Genomic DNA, 20,060 nt, shown 5'->3' with positions numbered 1-20,060 from the left:
TTCTCTAAATATTCCAATTTCTTCAGACTTTTTGGTGTCTGCCCAGGATGTGTCTTTGCTGTAAAGAAGTATTGCATAGGCTTCATGAGAAGCTTTTCCTGTGTAATATGTTTCACAGGCATAGTTTCACTGACATGAAGGAAAGCTCTCCAGTGTTGAAGTTAGAGGCTGTCTGCCAGTATTTTGCTGTTTGACAGTCTTGACATGAGGCATCAAAATATGACACCTTTGTATCCTGATAACTAGTTAACCTTCCTTGCTTTCTCTGAACTTAAAATGTTCTCTGAACCACAAAGGGGACATGCCAGTACTTGGTCTATTTTCTAAATATGGCATTAAACTTGACAGCGTTCACAATGATAGGTGTGATGCCTTTCCTTTCATTTACTCCTAAATTATAGTTTGGAAATATGCCTTTTGCAAACAGATGCAAACTAAGTGTCTACACAAGTCACACTTGGCATAAACAAAAATTAGCTTCATAGCTTCGTCCAGAAGTTCCAAGACACACATACTTCGATGACTCAGCAAGACTTGCTTCCATTAAAGCAAGATGCTCATTTTCCTTACATCATGGCATAAGCGTTCAATTATACAAAAATACAGAGTGCTCCTTTTATACCAGACATACGGATAAAAACTTATTTTGATTGTCTCTAGTGGCTGGTAGAGCTAGATCACTTAGAACTCAACTGCATGTGCATCTTTGTACCATATGTCCAAATATTTGGAAGAAAGAATTATATGGGAGCTGGATCTTTGGCCCGGGCCAACAATTTTTCATGGATGAACATCAGCTTATTGGGTGATATCCAAAGATGTCTGCCTACTTGCACAACATGATTTCTGGTTTCACTTCTCATCTCTCCAATCTCCCATGCACCCTCTCCAAAATCAGTGCCAAAGCATTGGGGGACCTTCCAGAGCGGATTTTTTTAGGGGGGAGGGGGATGAAGAAGAAGCAGAAGCCTTGTTATGCCAGCTCATGTTATATTAGATCTCTCATTTTTATTTGCTACACTTATGCCCACTTTTCCTTTTTTTTTAAATGTCCAAAGCAGCTAGCAGCAATAACACAAATGTAATGTGACAATACCTCTAATGATTAAATGGCAGTAAGTATGTACATGTGTGAAGACTTTTGGAATATTTTTTCTGCAAAAAGTATTTACATATACTGCACTATTTGGAATAAGTTTTACAAAACGCTCCCCTTTCTTCTATGGTATTGTGGCAATTTACTTTCTATATCAGGGCTGGGATCCTAGCAGTCAGCTTATCTCCTCATTCCCCCTGGCCCATGTTTCGCAGGTGGGTGCGGCCACCCACCTGTCAGTCACCTGACATCACAATGACATCAGATGACCAGTTTTTGCCTGGGTAGGTTGAACTCAAAGCAGTGCAGGTTAAAGCACAGCAATCTGCAAGCCCCAGCAATCAGCTGATCACCGGACCCTGCAAGGCACCATGCACAATGATAAGACCCAACACCAGGTATTGGGCAGGTGGCTGTGGCATGACCAGATTGGCCTCATGCGCTGATTCGGCCCACAGGCCAGTTTTCCCATCGCTGGTTTACAGTTAGGCCTTTCAAGATACATTTCTGATCAGCTTCCCTCCTGTCACGCTCTGGAGCTCCACCTCTAGATTTCATTCTATCTTCTCATGGATTACTGACCTTTCCCACTTTTCCTTCTGTCCTGCAATGAGGAAAGTTTGGCTTGATCTAGTCTCTTCAGAGCTATGTTACAGAGACATTAACAGACCTGTAAGATTTTTTTAAAATAAAAATGATTTTTAATTTCAAGTAACAAAACATATCCATACAAGGAAAAGACCCATCAGATTTGTTCTTCTCATTTGCATTTCAAAAATCTCAAAACCGGACTGGGCGTTCTTCGGAGAGCACACACGCACTTATGCAAATCACGGTGCAGCTTCCCTGAGTTTTGGTTCTTGCATTTTGCTGGTATAGAATCAAATATGGAATTGAATCTCTGTTTGAAAGTATGTAATTTGGGTTTAGATAGGTATTCGTGGTGAAATGGTTCAAACACTGATATCTTCTCAAATCCTGCCATTGAAAAGACTTTCAAGGGTGGCTGTTGAGGTGTTTTGACAACAAAACAGAGCACCTATGATTAGCTTGATAAAAGGGAGGGCTATTAATGGCATGTATGTCTAGGATCTAGTTACAAAATGGGCTTTTAACATTTGAATTCAAATTGCGAGAGGCTAGCGTTCCTGAAGCCTTGTTTTGGGATGGGGGGGTTGGTGTTGTTGCTATTGCTTGAGTAACCCTTTATACATATGAAAAATGAGACATTAATAACCCTGACCAGAGCCAACCATTGTGTGTGGAGGCATTGTGTAAGTTTCCTTGCTTCGTGCTACCAGTGGATTTGAATCTTGACACTGAAAGCAAAACTGACTCTCAGTGAAAGTGGAGCGGCAGACCGTCTCTTGCAGGCTAGTTTTCCGGTTCTGAAGTGGACTTTGCGGAGACCTCTTTTGTATCTTCCAATATATAACTCATAATTAAACCGCATCATTCAATGCTGACCTAACCGGGCACTAAACTGTTGCCCAGCCTTGCTGCAAAGACAACCCTGATAGACAATTAACAATAGGAATACAAATGTGGAAACAAATGACAAATGGCTTTTTGGGTGTAGCTTCAGCCTGCTATCTTTGTTCAGGAGAAGATTGCTGCTGCTAAATAAAGAGATGGAAAGGCAGCCTTCTCCGGTTAGCATCTGGTGAGAATGAATATCTCACATTGGGAAGAAACTGTTGCTCTCCTTTGCAGCCCATCTGCTTTTTAAGACGAATAAACATATGGGAGGGCAAAACAAATGAATTGCCCTTGTGTTCTACATTGCTGGCTCTTTCAGTGGTCTTGGGCAAAATTTCCTAACAACCTGATCTTCAAAATTTTCTCTCAGCAAATGCTCCCCACCCCCCGCCATAAATAGGTACAAGACCACCACCATGGCAGGGATGGGAAGCATATGGTCATTTGGAGGCTGCTGGGCTCCAAATCCCATCAGCCCCAGTCAGCGTGGCCGATAGTCGGGGATAATGGGAGTTGTAGTCTGGCAGCATCTTAAGGGCCACAGGTTCCCCAGCTGAGTTTTAAGTCCTTGTGATTTCCATGGGTTAAATATGTGTTTAACTTTGAACGGGATCAGACACAGTGAGATTTGCACCACTGTAAGAACCTGAAGCCTCTGACAGTATGACTGGGAGTGGGCACCAAGACTATATAGCAGCAGTCCCGAAAGACCAGCATTGGCTCCCAGTACATTTTTGAGCACAATGCAAAATGTTGGTGCTGACCTTTAACACCCTAAATGGCCTTGGCTCAGTATACCTGAAGGAGCTTCTCCACCCCCATCGTCCAGCCCGGATACTGAGGTCCAGCTCTGAGGACCTTCTGGCGGTTCCCTCCTTGCAAGAAGTGAGGTTACAGGGAACCAGGAAGAGGGCCTTCTCGGTAGTGGCACCTGCCCTGTGGAATGCCCTTCCATCAGATGTCAAGGAAATAAATAAATCTGACTTTTAGAAGACATCTGAAGGCAGCCCTGTTTAGGGAAGTTTTTAATGTTTGAAGTTTTATTCTGTTTTTAGTCCTCTGTTGGGAGCTGCCCAGAGTGGTTGGGGAAACCCAGCCAGATGGGCGGGGTATAGATAATAAACGATGATGATGATGATTGCATCCTCTTCCACTGTTACATGTTCTGGATTATGATTCTAAGTCGTTATTAGATTTCCAGATATTGGGGCCTTGGGCAATACTGACCAGGAAGTTCTCTGGTGCAAGTACCCTTGAAATGAACACATGCTTCTGGAAGGCCATAGCCCAGCGGCAAAGCTTTGTGCTCAAGTCCAGCTTGCAGGCTTCCCATCAGCATCTGGGTGGCTGTGTGAACTAGAGGGGCCAGTAGCATGAATTGACAGGGCTTGTCTTAGGTTTGTATGCATGTTTAATTCAGGTAGGGCTGGACAAAAAAAGGCTCTTGTCTGGAACTCTGGAAAAACACTGGTGGTTATGACGACATTGAGCTAGAAGATGGGCCAATGATTCTACTCAGTATAAAGCAGTTTCCTTTGAGAGTGCCATTTGAATTCCAAAATGCTTTGTGTCCTCCTAATTCTCTCTTGAATCCTTTCCAACAAGGCAACATCCTCTTTGGACTATGATGCCCAGAGATGAACGCATAACTCAAGGTGGGATTCCCACCCCCTTCTCCACGGTGCTAAGCAGAGCAGTGCTACAACCTCCCAAGAGCGGAGTCATCGGGGCAAGACTTTGGGGCAGGCGCACAGAGCCCCATTCACAGCCTGAGCAGGAGGGCCCCGAAATGCAGCAGGCCTGCCTTACTACATCTGGAACTAAGTGGCGTAATACTACTACCTAAAGAGCCCCCTCCAAAGACCATTAAGTCCAGAGTCTAAAATTACCTTATTGCATCGCTGCTTCGCAGGCTGTGGAAACAACCCTTCCATTGATGCAACCTAAAATGGTGGCTCCATTAGCTTTTTGGACCGCAAGATCACGTTTTACTTCATTATCCACCCGGACCTCCCCCTCCCAGCACTGCTATCTAGCCTAGTATTTCCCATCTTATATTTAAGCATTTTCTGCCCTTGTCTTAAGCAGACTATCTTCCCTCCGGTTACTTTTCTGCTTCCTTCTGTGTAAACTACAGCTTTTAAAAATCCTCTTCAAGTGAGCTTTTAACTGGGGGTGGGGGGAGGGAGAGGAAGGACAACAGCCAGATGGACGGTGTATAACTAATAAATTATTATTATTATTACTACTACTGCTATCTAGTTTACCTTTCTATTAACCATGGCTCGAAACAGACAATTAAATGTTTCCCAAAACAGGCACAAAAAACCAGAGTTCTACGTGCTAAGGGTTTATAATTCGAGGCATGAGCTCATCCAACCAACCAATCCACCCTCTTTTCTATGATGACGGCGTTCACCCAAAGGTCAATTCGACCATTATTAGTTCATCCCCCGTTTACTGCCGTGGATCTCGCCTACCACTAGATGGCGCATTGACAAAGAAAACAGAGCAAACTTTCGGGCGCCTGATCTGCCCCTTCCTGGACTACCTGGCCAGTTTTTGTTTTGTTTTAATCCCACGTGGGATTTCTCTTCGGTGGCGGAAGGCGTGATCGCCCCACACCTCACACTCTCCGGCAAAATGTGGGGTTTGGATTGTCGCCTGAAATAAATTTGTATTGGGAGAGGGGGAGGGGGTAGAATAAATTTATACCCTCCGGCGCGCATAAGATATATAAATATATATTGGACAGCGTTTAATGCACGTGGGACGAGCGGGTCGTGGTCGCCCACTGTCCCCTTCCGAAGGAGGTGGCTCCTTTCCGAGGAGACGGGAGCGCGGGGCGGGCGGGGGACCGACCTGCCGTTTCATAAGCCTCCTGTTTTGGAATGTGGATTTCTACTGTAGTAAACAGCTCGTATTGCCCTCGAGGGATACAGCACCGCGCTCGGGCGTTTTGTCAGATCAGTGGAATTAAAAGTATTTGCAAATTGCTTTTCTACTCATAACTCTGTCAAATGTGCTAAGTGATATTTCGGATCACCTGTTTGTGCAGGGCACATGAGACAACAGCAGCAGCGCTCTTTTTTTCATGCCTTTTACGTTTATTATGATTGTTCTAGTATCACCGGCACCATCACGGTGATGATTATTATTGAAACCCAAAGCTGCTGCCGCCGCGCCGTTTCCAGCACCGCCACCACACCCCTGCTGTTATCAGTGGACGAGTCCTCCCTTGTGCGAGTGTGATAAGGGGATCATAATAAAACCGTCACCCCACCCCCGGCCCCCCAGCAGTGTCAAGTCCCGCTGTTAGGATCACACAAAAGCCCTCTGCAACAAAGCTGGCGTGTGTGTAAGGGGGAAATCCCACGAGGCAGGTGCTCAAGGCACCAACTGGGCGAAGGCTGCCAGGCCATGGGTGGGGGGCAAGGGAGAGGGGCAAGATCCAGGGTGAAGGCGGAGGAGAGATCCCGCAGCACATGGAATCCGGAGCAGAAGGTGCCCTCGCTCGGAATCGTCTCTCCCTCCAGACCTTCGCTCGGCACTTTCTCTCGACCGGGAAGGGGAGAGGTGGAGGATGAAGCAACCAAGCAACTCAAAAGCACCCAGCAACAATCCCCCCCGCCCGCTTGCCTCCCCCGGGCCTTGCCACACACAACGCCCCCCCACCCCCGTTGAAGCTGCAGGGCACCTGCCTGAGCACGGGGTGAGCAGCTCGGCCTCCTCCCGCCCCTCTTTCGTCCCGGAATAAATCGATCCGAAAGAAGTGGCGGCGCGAGCGAGGAGGGGCGCGGGGTGGAAGGCAAGCCAAGCATATAGGCAAAAGTGGCGAGGCAACAATGGTCTTTTTCTTTCGGGGGCTGCTGTCTGAGAGTCTAGCCTCGCCGTCAATAGCGGCCGATAGGATCTAAATTGTCCTGGGCTCGAGGCTTTCGCTACTGGTGCTGAACAAAACAGAGATCTATTTCCTCGGCAGCCTCTTGCTGCCCCTGCCGCCGATGGAGCGTCCGCTCCCTCCCTCCCTCCCTCCTCGCTATCCCGTTTAGCTGGGAGATGTTGCTCCGGTGGGGCGGAGAGGCGAGGGTGGTGGCTTCTGCGTCTGGGGCAGTCGGCTCATCCCGAGGCAGACACAAAACACAAACACGCCGGGGGGCTGGATGGAAGGAAAGGAAGTTGGGTGGGCACCTCAGAAAACCCCTCTGGAGAATAAGAGGGGAATCAGCTGAATAGCTCAGTTGGCTAGAGCGTGGCACTGATAACACTGGGGTTGCAGGTTCGATCCCCGCAAGGGACAGTTGCATATTCCTGCGTTGCAGGGGGTTGGACTAGATGATCCTCAGGGTCCCTTCCAACTGGGTGATTCTGTGAGTCTTATTTAGGGATCGGTGTGTCAAGCACCCTGTCAGACCCAAGGGGAACGTAGGCTCCGATCCTGCCCCCTCCGTCCCCCTTGACTTGGGAACCAGCCCCACGGAACTGCGCGGGACCTGCTTTGGGCTAGACAGGTGTGGGGCACCGAGGTGTGTGCTGCGAGCCAAGCGCGCTCCTGCGCGCACGACCCCTCCCCACGCGCGCCCGCAGGAAAGTTCCGCTCCCTCCCTGAGAGCGCGCGAAATCATCGATCAGGTTTGGGGACGGGGGAGGCGGAAAAAAACCACACACGCCGACCTGAACGGGCAGAGAGGAAAAACAGGAGCAACGAGGGAAGCGGAGCGTCAGAACAGGGAGACGAGGGAACCGAGTCAGAGGCGGCGGCTGCCCTGGCGAGCCTCTCCGTCAAGGGAGCCTTCCCAATCGAACCAAGTGGGAATTGATCAGGAATTGATCCTGCGCTCCGGACTGCCATTCAAATCGCGGGAGGTTTGCCTGCTGTAAACCCTCCTTCTATCAGCGGGGTGGGGGAGAAGCCAGTCAGCTCCTGGGGGGATTTCTTCGCCTCCTCCTTCTCTCTTTTGGCAAACAGGTGATCTCTTTCTGCGTGCGATTCTTTATTCCCACCCCCTCCTCCCGCCGTCCCGTTTCGCCCCATCCCAAACCGTACACTTCTTTCCCTTCCCACCCCCCACCCGGGCTGGACTACTCCCTCCTTTGGAGAACACGCCCAAGTAGGCTGAAGAAGAGAGAGAGAAAGAGAGATACACACACAGAGAGAGATAGTAACATTGAACCTGAGGGGAAATCCTCCAGAGCTGCTGCGCGCTGCGAGAGGGAGAGAGATTATTGGAGCCTATACATGTGGTGTGGGGTGTTCTCTCCCCCCACCTCTCCCCTTCTTCTCTCCCCCCAGCGCGCTCTAAAGTGTTACGTGTGACAGGCATACAAATCCGGGATAGAGAAGGAGTGAAGGGAGAGAGAGAGAGAGAGAGACCCAGCGGAGAGGGCGATGGTGATTGTCTCTTGGGATTTACAAACACCCACCGCTCGCTCCGGGTGGCTCCGATCTCAGGAGGGCTGGACTGTTTTGTCTGCACTACTTTGACCTGGCGTTGCACTGTCTGAGGCACCGAGAAGTTAACCAGCGCGCAAAGAGTGTGAGGGAGGAATTACTACTACTATTACTACTGCTGCTGCTGCTGCTGCTTTTATTATTATTATTATAAGGGGGGGAAAAGAAATAATTTCGCATGTTGATCTGAAACCCAACAACCAACGAGGAATATGAACAGGAAAACCAGGCGCTGGATATTCCACATCTTTCTGAGCCTAGGGATTGTCTATATCAAAATTGGGTAAGTCGCCGCCCCCCCGTCTTCCCCCCTTAAATGCAAACACATCGTGCCAAACCTGCCCGGACCTGTTAGCATTCAACTGGCGGGGGGGGGGAAGGTTGTGTCTGCAAGCGGTTATTCCCTTTTATTTAAAGCCAGGGTAAGAATATGATTTCTGCTGCTGTTGTTCCCACATTATATTCTAAGTGTGTGGCTCGCGGGGGGGGGGGCGTGTTGGGGAGAGAGAAAACACTTGCTGTGGATGTGCGAGAGGCATGACCAGAATGGCAAGAGGCGGCGGGGAGATCTCCGCTGCTGCCGAGGGCTGGATCTCCGCTGCCCGCTGAAATCCATCCAGGCTTTGCTTTCTAATGCGCGGCGAGGAGCGCTTGAATGAGCTCAGGCGAGACAGGCAGAGAGAGCGCGCGCTACCTGCTTCAACCTCCCTCTTTTCTTGGGCAGACCCAGCCTTTCTCAGAGCAAATTTATTTAAAGTGTTTATATTTGGGGTGGGGGCTAGGGTGAGTTGGCTGGGTTCAAAAACTCCGCCTGATCCCGGATCGATGGGTTACGTGGGGAAAGGAAGCAAACGCGCTCTGCACATGCTCGGCAGCACAATATCTTCCAGGGCTGGAAGACAAGTTCCAGAGCTAACTTTGCGAACTTCGTCCGCGTTTTGGGATTCCCTTGAGCTCCTAAATCCCTCCGGCCCAGGACAAACTCCGGTCCCACAAACTCTTTGTTCAGCCCTTTCTCGGGACCACTGGCTTGTGGGATCTCAGACACCCCAACTCCTCCGTCAACACCATCGTCAGCGCAAAAAGTCGGCGCTGCTGCAGCCAGCCGCTTGGTACCGCGTAGAAAGTGATGCCTAGGACGACGCGCGATCCTAAGCAGACGGACCTGCAGACGGGTCTCATTCATTACATCGGAACTTGCTTCCGAATGATGAGGGCTCTTAGCGCGCAGGTTGACGCAGGGCAGTCGCGTTCCCCCAATCCGGACAGCGCGCCTGAGATATGGTATTTGTATTCAAAGAACCACGGAAATGACGTACAGTTCAGATCTGGCTTATGAGCTGGTGAGAGTTAGCCCATTACTGGATTCTCAGGTAGGTTTGGCCCTACTTGGAAACTAGTAGGTGCTTTATACCCGTGAGTGTCTAACTGCACGTGAGTGCGCGCGTGCGCGCGCCAAGCTACACACGACCAGGCTCCCCAACGCAGCGCTCACGGGCACTTTGCGAGATGATGTTGGAAGGCGTGTGCGAGCAAGGCCGCTCGGGTGGGGAGCTTAGTTTCTAGACAGAAACGCACCGTTTCAAACGGTGAAAGCTTCTTGATCCCGAGTCTGTGCGCTTTAATTTATATATCAGGAAGTTGGATTGCGCTCTGGGAAAAGCCCACGTGCTCCTCCTTATCCCTGTTTAACACTCTTATCTCCCGAGATCTCGATCTAATTATTGACCCAAATCGCTCCTTTGACTCTTTTCACCCGCAGGCTCCCCGGGGGACTGCTGGGGCGGGCAAGGCAAGCCGAGCCGCGTCGGGCTTGTCTTGGCCACGGGCTGGTTGAGCAAAATGATGTTTTCGGTTCTGCTCGAGTATGTGCCGCAACCTGCCAGTTGACATTAGCAAACAGCACCCGGAAGGGTTGGAGCGAAAATGCTACGTGAAAATGCCTGGGAGAGAGAAAAGGGAGACGGGCAGGTTCGCTCTGGTTCGACGCCCCTTACTTAACCCGTGTGTGTATGTGTTGGTTTTGGGGGGCTGGAGGCGGAAGGAGAGGGAATCGTACTAACCAAACTGCTGAGCGTTTAGCTTGGTGAAAAGTTAACACTGTGTAGCATCAGCTGCTGCCACGTTTTGAAGGGCAGATCAGGGGCTGAAGAGGGCTTTAAAGGCATCCACGTAGTACTTAGAAGCTGGAAAGACCTGCCACATCTAGCTCCCCCAGAAGGCGTGTTTAAACGATCGACTGTGACACAGACCTGGTGCTGCTGCTGCCGAGCTCCTTCCAGCCTCCACCTTCTCTCTCTCCTTTTCTCGTCCTAGGGGCTTCTCCTCCGTCGTGGCTCTGGGGGCCAGCATCATCTGCAACAAGATCCCGGGCCTAGCTCCTCGACAGAGGGCGATCTGTCAGAGCAGGCCTGATGCCATCATAGTGATCGGAGAAGGCTCCCAAATGGGCATCAACGAGTGCCAGTTTCAGTTTCGCAATGGACGGTGGAATTGCTCCGCCCTGGGCGAAAGGACGGTCTTTGGAAAAGAGCTGAAAGTGGGTATGTTACCGCTTTACTATAAAAGCTGTGGCAAGGTGGAGCCTCGAGTCCACCGAAGAGTTACCAAAAGAAATGTGTGTGTGTGATAGGCAAAGGGTGTGATGGCATCTGCAGGAGGCTGCTTAGGAGAACTGGCTTCAGCAGGGATATGCAAAGCCCTGATGTAGACTCATCCTCACTAGGTATGTAGCCGTTACTCCACTCATAGGCCTACTCCCCTGTGGGAGGCAGTATGCCTCTGCCTACCAGTTGCTGCAAATCACAAGTGGGGAGAGAGGGTGCTGTTGCACTCAGGTCCTGCTTGCAGAGGTGGATTTAGGGGAACGCGGCCGGTTCGCTTGCACCGGATGTGGAGCTTCTGGGGCGCTCCAGGGGATGCCACAACTATGATTTAGAATGGAGCATGAGAGGCGGGGAGGGGCACTGAATTTTGGCGCTGCTGAAATCTTGAGACCCCAAGGTCCACCACTGCTGCTTGAAGGCTTCTCATATGCCTTTGGTTGGCCACAATGAGAACAGGATGTCAGACAGCAGTGGATTGCATGGTGGGGCAATGCCAAATACTTGACCTCTAGTCAGCTGCATCATTGCTGTTTACTGGGTGGTAGAGGGCAAGGCAGTGGTGAGGTCAGCAGGGTGCAAATGGAGCAGCAGAGCCAATCCAGCCCTCCTATTGGTGCATTTGCACTGCACCAAACTCCCTGCCGCCTCACCCCTCCCACTCTAAATCCCAGTAAGCAGCAGTGAGTGACCTACTGGAGGTCAGGTGAGTAATAGCACCTCACCCTCTGTCTGTCTGTGGTTGTTGGATTATATAAAACTCTGGCCTGATCGAGTGGGGCTTTCGTTATGTTTTTATGTTATCCACGCCCCCCCCAACCCCCACGCATACCACAACTGTTTCTACTGTAAGGCTGCAACCCTCAATACACTTCCTAAGAAATGTCTAATTGAAATCCAGATTTGTTTAGGGTTGGGTTTCAAGTCTAAACCCAGTTACTAGGGAATAGGTTTCCCTGGACTCAGTGGGGCTTCTGAGTTAAGATGCCCAACAGCATGCTATTTAGGCCTTTCAACCCATAGCACAAGAATATGCTCTTAAGTCTGTTTCACAGTTTATTGTGCAATGTGCAAATATGGTGCTTGTGGGATGGAAAGCCATTTTTAAAAGCTGAGGTGGTTTCCAGTGTGTGTCTAGGTTTTACAATCATGTTTCAGAGCAGTTTAAGGTGGCGGTAGGAAAGGTGTAAGCTCTGGATGTGAAAACGCAAGAAAACACTCTTGCACGTGACCTGTCAGAGAACCTCCCATGCACTACTGTATATGGGAGAATGTTGATGAAATGTGGGGGATAACTCTTTTAAAATCAAACGTTCATTCTAGCCAATACAGCTTTTACATTTGCATTACCAAAACTGGTTTAAGAGTGAGGTGTGGAAATGCTCTAAACCCCATGATCATGTAAAGTGGATTAACTGCTTTTTGACACTCTTTAAAACAACTTGTTTTAGTCGGAGGCAAGGTGGTTATAGAGTGACAAAAGTGTGGATTGTCTTGGCAGAACTGATTTTGGTCTAATTAGCACATTGTACAGTAGTGTGGTCTAAGACAGGTCCTACACATCTGAGAAGCTCACTTAGCTTCTTAACTATTCCACTTTTCTGGGTTTACAAAGACATCTGTTCCTATTCTTCCAGCTCAGAAGTCTTTTAGATTAGCATTTGATGGTGACTAGGAATGGTGTCTTCTGTGGCAGTGATTCCTGAACCATGGTTCAGCAGTCTGGACCTACTAATGAGCTGTGGAAACCATAGCTGTCAATGTTTCCCTTTTTTAAAGAGAAATTCCCTTATTCCAAATAGGATTCCTCACAAGAAGAGGGAAAAGTTCACAGCTATGGTGGAAACATGGTATGTGGGTTCACTGTATCTGGAAGGGGTTATGTTTCCAGTGTCAAAACTAGGTTCAGGTCAGATTATTAGAGCTTCACTGTTATATTTAGGCTTGGAATAAAGAGGAAGAGCCTAGATAACCACAATTTGGGAACCATAGCGTGTGGCTTAAAAAACACAGAGCCACTGTCATTGTTTTTAATCAATGAACGACAATAATAATATCGTCATTGATGATTGATTACATCAGTTTCCCTGCAGTTATGTTTTTTTTCTTACTGATTTTTCCATATTGAATCATAGAACTGTAGAGTTGGAAGGGACCCTGAGGGTCATCTAGTCCTACCCCCTGCAATGCAGGGAACTTTGTTCCCAATGTGGGGCTTGAACTCACGACCCTGAGATTAAGAATCTCATGCTCTACTGACTGAGCTATCCAGAAACGTGAACGAGATCAGAATGATATACACATTCCATGCTGAGCTCTCAGATGTGGGGTATCTGTGTTTTATTGTTTGATTATTGCGCCACGGATAATAGCAGTTTGTTTTGGACTGTGGTCAATCACTTTTGCGTTGCATTTGAAATTCAGCTGTTTTATTCATTGTTAGTTTATTTACTCAAAAATGTCCTAGCAATTCACTTATCAAATGCACACATATGGTATATAAGGATGTGCCTTGGTGGCTATTGTGTTTGGATAAATGAGTAATCAAAATCGGAGAAATAAATAATACAAACTGAATGTCTTCCACAACAATTAACATTCAAAACAAAAACAAATTAACGTTATTAATATGTTATCTTATTTTTGTGCTTGTATAACAAAGCTCCCTTGGGGGTGCATCTGAGGTAAGGAGTTATTTGTCAGAAGTTGTGTTGCTTTCTCTCCAAATGCGCAATGTAATAACTATCTTGCTATCCATGATTTTCATCCACTTTTCTCTCACATAAGTGTAATAGACAGCAAGCCCAACAATATTGACTGGGAGCCCCTATAAGCACATGGTTAAATATTGACTTTGTTTTTATAGTGATTTTATAGCCACCACCCACGCAGTTTAGTCTTGTGAAAAATGTGATTTCATGATGGCTTCGCTCTGGATGAAACTTTCAGCGTTTAGTCTGTAGTACCAAGCCATTTCTGAACACAATGAGACATATTAAGGGCAGAGTTCCAGACCTGTGATTGTGAGGTACTTTTAATCCGCCATCAAAACTGTAGCACATAATGACACAAATTCCGCTTTCAGAGGCGGCATGCGGGCACCTATGACTCGGGACCTATGGATTGCTGGAATGGAGCCAGTCAAAGTGCAAAGATTCTTGAGGAGAAAGAGCATTGACAGAGTCCTGCGGCAGCCTAAGGGGCTTGTGAATGAGGAGGCTGGTAGGCTCAAGGGACATCTGGACTCTTTATTTGTCAGGAGTGGTTATCCAACCCCATTTAATCTTAATCCACCAGTGTTTAGCTGTGAATCAAAGCCAATGCAGTCGAGAGAGCAACCTTGAACATTTATAGTCTACCTTTTCCTCCAAGGACCTCAGCGGGGTACACATGGTCCTCCCCGCTCCCCATTTCATCCTCAGAACAACCTTGTGAGATAAGTTAGGCTGAGAGGAAGTGACTGGCGTAAAGGTTGCCCGGTGAGATTCATGGCTAAGTGGGGATTTGAACCCAGGTATCCCAGGCCCTTCTCCAACACTTCAATCCAGGCATAGGCAAACTCAGCCCTCCAGATGTTTTGGGACTACAGTTCCCATCATCCCTGACCACTGATCCTGTTAGCTAGGGATCATGGGAGTTGTAGTCCCAAAACATCTGGAGGGCCGAGGTTGAGGAAGCCTGCTTTAATCACTCCATTGGCTGATGTCCTGATGCTTTTCCCCTCCAAGTTCAGTTTAGTCAGATAGCAAGATATTTCTTCTTAAAATGCTCCAAATGTCAATGGAATGGTGGGATCTTCAGAATCCCTGCAACTCAGGCACTTTCAAGTTGTTTATTCAACAGCAGATATGCAGAATATGAGGAGGGAGAATATTGGGAAATGGAGGGAGAACATTGTCACCTCAGCTTCAGTGGTGTTGGTCTAACCTTATTGTCATATTTTAAGGACAATTATCTTCAGAATAATAGTAATAAGCGGGTTAGTTATGCTGGCCACATGACCTAGAAAGCTGTCTGTGGACAAACACCGGCTCCCTCGGCCTGAATGCAGAGATGAGCACCATACTCTATAGTCTAATTTGGCTGGACCTAACCGTCCACGGATCCTTTTCCGGTTTTTTTAAACAACAACAACAAATTATTTGTATGCTGCCCACCTGACTGGGTCACCCCAGCCACACTGGACGGCTTCCAATAAATCAAAACACAGGGGCAATGGGCAGAAGATTATTGTCCCTTGTACTTCAGACCATGCGTGCTTATTCATATGTCTGTGGTTAGCTCACTGGTTCTAAACAGAGAGTGACATTTATTTTATAAAATTTATACACAGCTTTTTTGTAAAATAAACAAACAAAAACAAACAAACCTTGAAGATAATACAGTAAAATAGAGGAAAAAAACACAACCCTACTTTAAAATATGGAGGACTTTAAACACTAAAAACAGATTATATAAACAATTGAATGGATCTCTGTTTTAAGGAAGCCTTGGCAGGGACCTTAAAGGTAATCTGGAGTAGGCCCTTTCAAGAAATTGACAGCATTCTCCTCCTCCTCCTCCTCCTCCTTGCAAACCTGAGCCTCTTCAAGAGCAGGTCAGGTTGTCTGCCATCCCCAAGATCTGTCCTCACACCCACTGACATCTGACAAGATGACCTGTTGGAACTAGGAGTGTGCTGTGCTATGAGTTTGCCTGGGACACACAAGCACAGGTGCACACAAGTGTGTGCACAAAGTCATACATACAAATAGTATTTGTACCTGCTGGCCCTTAAAATTTCTCCTTGCTTCATTCATTCTGCCATTCTTATCTGTTCCCAGTTTATCCTCTCAGCAGTTTCACAGACATGCTTTTAGAAGAGGCATATATACTCAGTAAGCTTTCCTATCTCTTTAAGAATGGCACGTAATGTACAGCATGCCACTGCCCACCTCCGTTGCTGTTGCTCCCACCCAATGCATCTTTACTCAGAAGCCAGTCCAGCCAGTTCAGCAGGGCTCATTCTCATAGGATTTCTGCTTTGGACACATCCAAAAAACACCACTTGCAGATCTGACTTTCCAGTGGTTTTCTGTGCTGAGCTACAAAAGCCACTTCTGCCTCCGGGGGGTTTTGAAACGAAACATGCTGGGAGTTCAGAGAATGCTGCTGCTGAAGAGGCAGAGGCTGGGGAAACCCAGGTCCACAGATTGGTCTGTCGGGCTCACGCTTGCTTGGAAGTCCACCTAAATTGGATAGGAATCCTGTGACTTGACTCGAGTTGAATCCGGGCCAAGCGAAAGCAAATGCACTGGGCAGCTCTTCTGACTTACTATTGTTTATTCAATTTATATCCCACCCTTCCTCTTGAAGGAGGCCAGGGCAGCGTGGAAGGAAGTAGCTTCGTTGAGGTTGGAGATGGAAATGGGAATAGTTTTTAAGAGATTTGGAAGTAGTTTGAGAAAGGCTTCACTTCCCATGGTACACACACACACACACACACACACACACACACACACACACACTTTTTGTCGTAATGTCGCTTCTGGTCAAACAGGGTTGGCTGGTGTTTGAAACAACATAAAAATGTTGCAAAACCTGTTTGCAAATGGTGAAAGTGCAGGGTATCCCAAGCACGCAGGCGCCTATGGGCAGACCACCCCTATGCATGCAGACCCATGAGCAGGGGGTCCTCTTTTTGAATTACCTTAAACTCTTCCACAGCATGCCACCTTCCAAACCTATTGCATCTGTCTCCAGCTTAGTTGCTGAACGGGATCTTCTGGCACACTCAAGCTCAAAATCCCGGGCTGTTCTTGGGCATCCAAGCCATGCAGGTGCCAGGATCACAATTCATTAACTCCCTCCGAGTTCACAACACTTAGCAGCACTTTCTCAGATTCAAACCTGGCAACTGTCCTCGTTTGTGCCTTACCCTGACGCTGAAGAGTTGGATGGCTGCCCTTGAAGGCTTGTTTGAAAGTTGAGTCATTGCTTACAGAGGCCCTCCAGGCAGGCACGCTTGGAGCAACAATGCAGCAGGCAGACTAGGTAGCTGGCGAGGGTGTCAAAATTAAAGGGATCTCTTCCTTGATGGCATCAGTGGGCAAGCAGGATCCCTTATGCAACCTCAAACATGGATGGCTTTCAGGAGAAACTGAGAGTGTTCTCCAAAACCCACTGAAGATTATAAAGGGATCTGAGGTACTCATCAGTTTGTTCTTGTTCTGTCATATCTGAAATGGCAAAAAGCATTGAGCTTGCTCTACTGATTGACGGCGGAGCATGAAGCATATTATACCAGTGTTGTGATGCCTGCATTAGCCTACTGGGCATAATTCAACGTGCTTCCTTGATTATAATCAAGAGAATCCTACAGCAGTGTTTCAAGGCTACGTTCTTATGTCCCATCGTAGGTCGCAGGATAATTTTGTTTGATCCCCTTTTTAAAGTGAACTGACTTCATTTGTACCTCTCAGACTAATACACAGTTAATGCAATTATCCTTTGGAGTGCACAGGTTTTTGAATTTACTGAACCAGGTTGGAGGGACCTGTGCCCCTCCTGATGTTGCTAGACGCCATCATCCCCGCCAACAGGCCAGGTTTGCAGAGGCTGGTGGGAAATGGAGCTCAGCAACATCTGGAGAGCTGCAGGTTTCTGACTCCTGTATGATAACAGTACTATACCAAAATGCTTTTAATAATAGTACTTTAGATGCAAAAACATTTAGAAATGAGATAAAATACACATTTTAAATATGTATCTTTTAAATACAGATGGCCATATGGATTCAGACTTTGTTTAGGCAGACTGATGTAAACATGGGAAGGAAGGGTGCATGAACACACGTGAAACTGAAATATTTATTTATTAATTGAATTGGTATCCTGCCCTTCTCCCAAAGGAGCCCAATTCAAAAAGTTAAAATAGTACAATTAAAAATAAAAACATTTAAAAAACATTGGGGGGGGGAACCTAAAACATTTAGGTAAAGGTAAAGGACCCCTGGACAGTTAAGTCCAGTCAAAGGTGACTATGGGGTTGTGGCGCTCATCTCGCTTTCAGGCCGAGGGAGCTGACGTTTGTCCACAGACAGCTTTCCGGGTCATGTGGTCAGCATGACTAAACTGCTTCTGGTGCAACGAAATACCGTGACGTAAGCTAGAGCACACGGAAACGCCATTTACCTTTCCACCACAGCGATACCTATTTATTTGCTTGCACTGGTGTGCTTTCGAACTGCTAGGTTGGCAGGAGCTGAGACAGAGCAACGGGAGCTCACTCAGTCGTGGGGATTCGAACCGCTGACCTTCTGACCGGCAAGCCCAAGAGGCTCAGTGGTTTAGACCACAGCGTCACCCGCATCAAAAACATTCACAAAGATTTAGAATACCTAAAAACATTTAACACATTTACTTGGCCTGCCAAGGGTTCAGATTTGACCCACAAAGTAATTTCTCCCAAACCACACCCCCATCCCCACACCTGATGCCACATGTGATGTCAGGTGTGAGGCAGGTAGAGATGCAATTGCCAATGCACATCTGGGAGTCTTAAAGTGCAGTCCCAATTCTGCACTGGCAAGGGAAAGTAAACTTTGGTTCAAGGGCCCATGAGGAGGATTTCCCCCCACAAAGTGTGTGTGTGTGTTGCAATTGAGAAAGGAAGGATTCAATTTATCTGCAATTTTTCTCACAGATGTTCCATTGAAATGCATGGGAGTTTCACATGAGCATGGTGTCTTTTGCAGCTTCCATTCATTGCTGTAAGACTTGCAGATAACTTCCCAGTACAGAAGTGGTCCCAATGCCTCTAATATGCTCAACTGTGGACTAGTTTGTATACATTAGGGATGGACAAATCTGTCAGTTTCTCATTTTCCCAATCTTAAATTCAGTTCTCCACATTTCCATCCCAATTTGTTATAAAAATATATCCTCATAAAACTGTATCCGCACTTTAGTGCAAGTTGCTCCTACAAACATATTTTTATATGCAATTTCGCTTAACAAACATTTTCCAAGCAATTTCTCCTAATGTAATGCACGTTTGCATGCTATTTTTTACCGAAGTATGCATTTTGATGCACATTTTACCCCAGGGTATGCATTTTTGTACACGTTACTTGGCTGGTGAATTGCATTGCAAAATTCAGAGATGGGCAAATTTCAAAGGATGACTGTGTTTTGGTCCCCATATTGTTTGTGATTACTTATGTTCATCCTTAAATGCAAACTGAATCAAATTTTCCCCATCCCTAAATTAAAGTCAAAGGGGTTTTTTTATTTAAAAAGTGTGCTTGTGTCAGTTTCAGCATTTGCTGTATTGCTTTAGTTCCTCCAGTTCTGACCTTATCAGTGCCACTTAACTATGATTAAAAAAAGAACTATGAACATTACCTAATGTGTGTAGATTGATTGTTTTTCTTAGTCTAGCTGTTTCAGGAGGCTACAGGAAACCAGCGGTCTACCACTCCAATTTTCAATAAAGCCATTAGAGAAGCACAAATGTTCAGTGATTTCACTGAGACTCTAAAGTAACCCAAGATGAAATCAGACAAACAACAATGAAAAGATTTTACTGCATTGTATCGCTGTAATACCATTATTCTGTTCTATTACTGCAACAAATGTGTAGGTATCCTAATCACATTGAATAATATTTTGCTCTTGAGTTTGGGAAGATGCACCAACATAACCTGTATGCTAATAGAAGCTGTGTGTATATATATCGTCAAAGGCAGGTCACCTTGAATACAAATGGTACATATTTCCTAAACATATTTCCTTGAAAGTAAGCTCTACTGGCTTCATTGCAATCTATTTTATAATATGAGCAGATTTGAGAGAGGAAAGAGAGAGAAATGTTCCTCATTTCTTGTTGCTGGAACAATTCTGATACTCCCAATGGAAGTTGTAAGTTCAGTGTAGATAAAAAGAAAACACACATAATTAAATTAAAGGATTCACTAGAAATGGTAAACTCTAGAAGTTTAAAGTGTTTTAAAAGGGGAAGGGGGAAGGATTGGATAAATTAAGGGAGAATAGCCCTGTTAACAGTTACTAGTCATGCTACTTAAATGGAACGCCCTTTTTCTGAACTCATGTACTACTGGGAAGCAGTTGCTGGCAACACAGAAGGTGGAAAGAGCATCACTTTTATGTTTTCCCTTGCTTATGAACATCCAGAAATATCAGGTCAGCTCCTTCTGGAAATGCTGGAGTAAGACTGCAAGGAAGCAACCTCTGTTGAACTCAATAGGGCTTAGTTGCAATTATATATCTATAGGACTGCACTGTAAATGGGGCTTCAGTACCAGCCCAGTTGCACAAGAGGGCAAAGTAATCTACTTTGAATACGGAAACACTGCTGATTTAGCTATGATCATAGCAAAATGTGTATTGCATATGAATGGGTGGGTCAGTTTATTTCTCACCAGTGTCCA

At 46.7% G+C, this 20,060-nt stretch overlaps 1 protein-coding gene across 2 annotated transcripts in view; it reads left to right on the top strand.

The window, feature by feature from the left end:
- Positions 1-7,349: 7,349 nt before the first annotated feature.
- The window catches only part of WNT7A (Wnt family member 7A), a 51,524-nt gene continuing 38,813 nt past the window's right edge, over positions 7,350-20,060 (top strand). The window contains exons 1-2 of one of the 2 annotated variants that reach the window (XM_053377753.1): positions 7,350-8,310; positions 10,344-10,570. In XM_053377753.1, the coding sequence (XP_053233728.1) occupies positions 8,240-8,310; positions 10,344-10,570 (298 nt within the window). In that variant the 5' untranslated portion in view covers positions 7,350-8,239. Of the gene's footprint in view, positions 8,311-8,669; positions 9,401-10,343; positions 10,571-20,060 lie in introns of those variants that run through there. The other variant, XM_053377754.1, reaches the window with a different exon arrangement.

This window comes from Podarcis raffonei, chromosome 2, assembly GCF_027172205.1.
Source record: "Podarcis raffonei isolate rPodRaf1 chromosome 2, rPodRaf1.pri, whole genome shotgun sequence".
NCBI lineage: Eukaryota > Metazoa > Chordata > Lepidosauria > Squamata > Lacertidae > Podarcis > Podarcis raffonei.
The sequence above is the reverse complement of the archived record's forward strand: the minus strand, read 5'-3'. Positions and strand labels throughout refer to the sequence as shown.